This window comes from Acanthamoeba castellanii (genome assembly GCF_000313135.1).
Source record: "Acanthamoeba castellanii str. Neff unplaced genomic scaffold scf7180000084637, whole genome shotgun sequence".
Classification (NCBI taxonomy): Eukaryota; Discosea; order Longamoebia; family Acanthamoebidae; genus Acanthamoeba; species Acanthamoeba castellanii.
The window spans coordinates 19,572-22,797 of NW_004457381.1; the positions used below are offsets into that span (position 1 = coordinate 19,572).

Sequence of the window (3,226 nt, forward strand, 5' to 3'; positions counted from 1 at the left end):
ATTGCCTCCGCCGCCGGTGCCGTCGCAGCTGTCGGAAGTGGTATCCGATGGGTCGTCATCTCCAGAGCCTTCGTCCCGCTCGATCGCTCCATCTTTCTTCATCAACACCAGCACGTCGCCCATCGACTTATTTCGCTGCTTTTCCTCCACCAGCAGTTCGTTCCACTTGGCCAACCCGCGAGGCTTCACTGGGTCCGAGACCGTCTTGGCCGCTGCGCCGGTCGCCCCCTTCATCTTCTTTGTCTTTGCCCCCTTCATCTTCTTCTCCGTTTTCGTCTTCGTCGTCGTCTTCTTGTTCTTCAACGACCCCGAGATGACGTCGGCCGTCGCGCCCACGTCGCGCTCGCTCCTGCTCCTGCCCAGCCGAGGCGTTCGCAGCGTCTTCTTGAGGCCCTCCACGAAGGCCGAGCGCTGCTTGGTGGTAGTGGGCGACGTCGTGGTGTGGCTTTCGGGCGTGGTGCCAGTCGTCGTCGCTGTCTTGGCTGTTGGCAGTCGCAGCCGGGGCACTCCATTTTGTGTCATCTTCTGTTGTTTGCGGGCTAAACCGAATGTTGGACCGTGACTCTGTTCGGGCAGCTACCGAATGTTGGTCTCAGTTCGGGTGGCTCGGACGGTAACTAACGACGCAACCACAGCAACACCCGACCGCGGCCGGTTGGCTGCGTGTATGAATTTGGTGTTGTACATTGATTAAGGTGCTTGCCTCCCATTCGGCCATAATTTAGGTGTGCTTACCATACAGCACTGTCCTAGACGACTTAAGTCAAGAACTGCCAATTGCAACAAGCCTCGATCAACACCACTGGTACAACAACACAATCAATGTTGACCCGGCGACGCTACACTGCACCTCCAGGGCTGCAGTGAGCTGAGATCCTGTGCGCGGCGATCGCGGCTCAAGCATGTGACCGGGTGGAGGCCGCGCAGAGCCTCGACCTGGGCCTGGTGCCGCTGCCCCCTGGCCTCGTCGACCGCCTCCGACGGGCGTTGCCACCGAGGCGACAGCAGCGCGGCCAGGGCGTCGCTCTGCGTTCTTCTGGCGTCGGGCGGCCGGCGCGGCTGTGATGAGGCGAAGAAGATCGAGTCCTCGCTTCGGCTTTTGCTGTGGTCCAGACCGAGGGCCGCCCTCTCCCTCTCCAACCGGGCCGTCCATTCCACCAGGCCCTTGTTGGATCGCTTCTTTGACTTGGACGTCTTCTGGTTGTTGTTGTTGTTGCTCGTCTTCTCCGTCTTCTTCGTCTTCATCAACCTCGGCTGATCGTCGGTGTCGTCGGTTCCTGGGCGCAGAGCTCGAGGCAGCCGCAGGCCGAACGGCCGCTTGGCCTTCTTCTGTGTCTCCTCCACCTCGTTCTCTCCACGGCTAAGGCGAGGCGTCAATGACGACATGTCTGCTTGAGATGATGGGTGCTGGGTGGTCAAGTCCAGTAGCGGTGGTGCTGCACAGAAGAAGAGGTAGTGAATGCACCTCTTCTTGTTCTTGTGTGGGGTACCAATGCGCCAATCACTGAAGATGTTGACCAAGGGCCTCTTCCCCGAGTGGCTGGACATTTCCGCCTCTCTGGTCCCTTTCCATTGAAGGAGCCGGTGACCAGCACCCTCCTCTCTTCACACTTGCTACTGTAGCATCGGCCAAAAGGACACGAAAATAAATAAATACTAAAATAAAATAAAATAAAATAGTTATTATATTTGGGTGATAATTACACGGCCACGGCTTCGGTCCAGGCGCTCACCTCTCCGGACTCTCGAAGGCGGTGAGGGCGTAGGGCAGGGCTGCCAGCTGGGCTCGCGCGCACCGCGCGTTGGGCGGTCGTCCGCCGCCGAAGCCGTGGCCGTGGCCGGACCGCGGCGACAGCGCCAAGGCCTCCACCACCGCGCCCCGCCGCTCCCTCTTCGTTGTGTCGACGTCGCCGTCCTCATCGTCGTCGCTCTGGTACGGCTCTCCAACATTCCTCGCATTCCATCTCGTGTTGTGGTGCTCGTCGTCCGACGAGTTGCACCTGGTCGTCTTGCCCACGACCCACCTCGGCGATGACGATGCTGATGCTGATGGTGTCGGTGGTGATGTTGATGGGATGTCGACCCGGTCCTTGTTCTTGTAGCGCAGCCGCTTCTGCTGGCGCTCCTCGGCGCTCAGCTTCTGCGTCCACTTGGCCAGGCCCTGCGGCGCGACGGCCGCGTTGTGTCGTTCGAGCTCCTCGCGCTGCAGCTGGAGAAGCGGCCGCGGCGTGATGCGGTCGGGCGAGGACGCCAACAGTGGCGATGATGACGATGATGAACCGTCGATGGTCGAAGTGGAGCGGACGTCCTTGTTGCTCTTGGTGCGTCGGAGCAGCGGTAGCTTCTTGGCAAAGCCGCCCCGAGAGCTCTTCTTGCTGTTGGGCGAGCGCTTGTTGCTCGTCGCCGCGGCTGCTGCAGCGGAGGAGGGCTCTTCTTCTTCTGGCGGAGCGAGGTGTAGCAGGGGGTTGGCGTACGTTCGGAGCTCCGAGTCGGTACTAGTACTACCCACGGTCGCCATCTTCTCCGAGAGTCTCCCCTCTTCTTTTCTTCCTCCTCTCGCCCTATTGCCTTCTCCCTCCCCCCTCAAACGCTCTTCGTTCTTTGTTCGTCTACTTTTTTTTGTCGTGCTTCGTTCTTTCGTTTCTTTTGTTTGTTCTTTTCGCGCCGATTCCTCTCTCTTTGCTTTGGCCTTTGGTCTCTTCTCTCTTTGGCTTGGGTGGAGTTGTTGTGTGCGTCTCGCTCAGCTCGAAGCTTCTGGTTTTGCTTTGTCTGTTGTTTGCCTTTGCGCTCTCCGATATTAGGCCGATTCAGGAGGCGCAGGATTGGTGTCTCACTTTTGTTCCGAAGCGCAGCGGCTCCAGCGACGCTTCATCGGGACAACAAGTTTTGGCGCGAGGTTCCCAAGTTCCTCCGTTTATCCTTCCCTGAATATTTCGATAAAAATGTCGCCATTAAAATAATATTTCCATTTTCTTTGTGTGTTTTTTAAATATGGAGCTATCTGGGCCAGATGATGTGGAAGAGCTGCTGGCACTACTGGGCCTGCCCAGCGAACTGGTGCTCGCGGTCTACCAGTACGGCTCCAGGTAGCTTTGCCCCCCCCCCGCAACATATTTTATTTAAACAATGTTCAAATATTTTAACATTCTTTTATTGCTTACTTGTGGGGGGGGGGTGAAGGGTGACTGGCACGGCGTGGGCGGGGTCTGACTGGGGACTTCACCAT

At 58.2% G+C, this 3,226-nt stretch overlaps 1 protein-coding gene across 1 annotated transcript; it reads right to left on the reverse strand.

Annotated features, from left to right (window-relative positions):
- Positions 1–1,729: 1,729 nt before the first annotated feature.
- ACA1_087070 (uncharacterized protein) lies at positions 1,730–2,518 on the reverse strand (the record flags this gene model as incomplete). The annotated part of the gene is made up of 1 exon (XM_004337306.1): positions 1,730–2,518. The coding sequence occupies one exon, from the start codon at positions 2,516–2,518 to the stop codon at positions 1,730–1,732; it is 789 nt and encodes a 262-aa protein (XP_004337354.1).
- Positions 2,519–3,226: the final 708 nt, after the last annotated feature.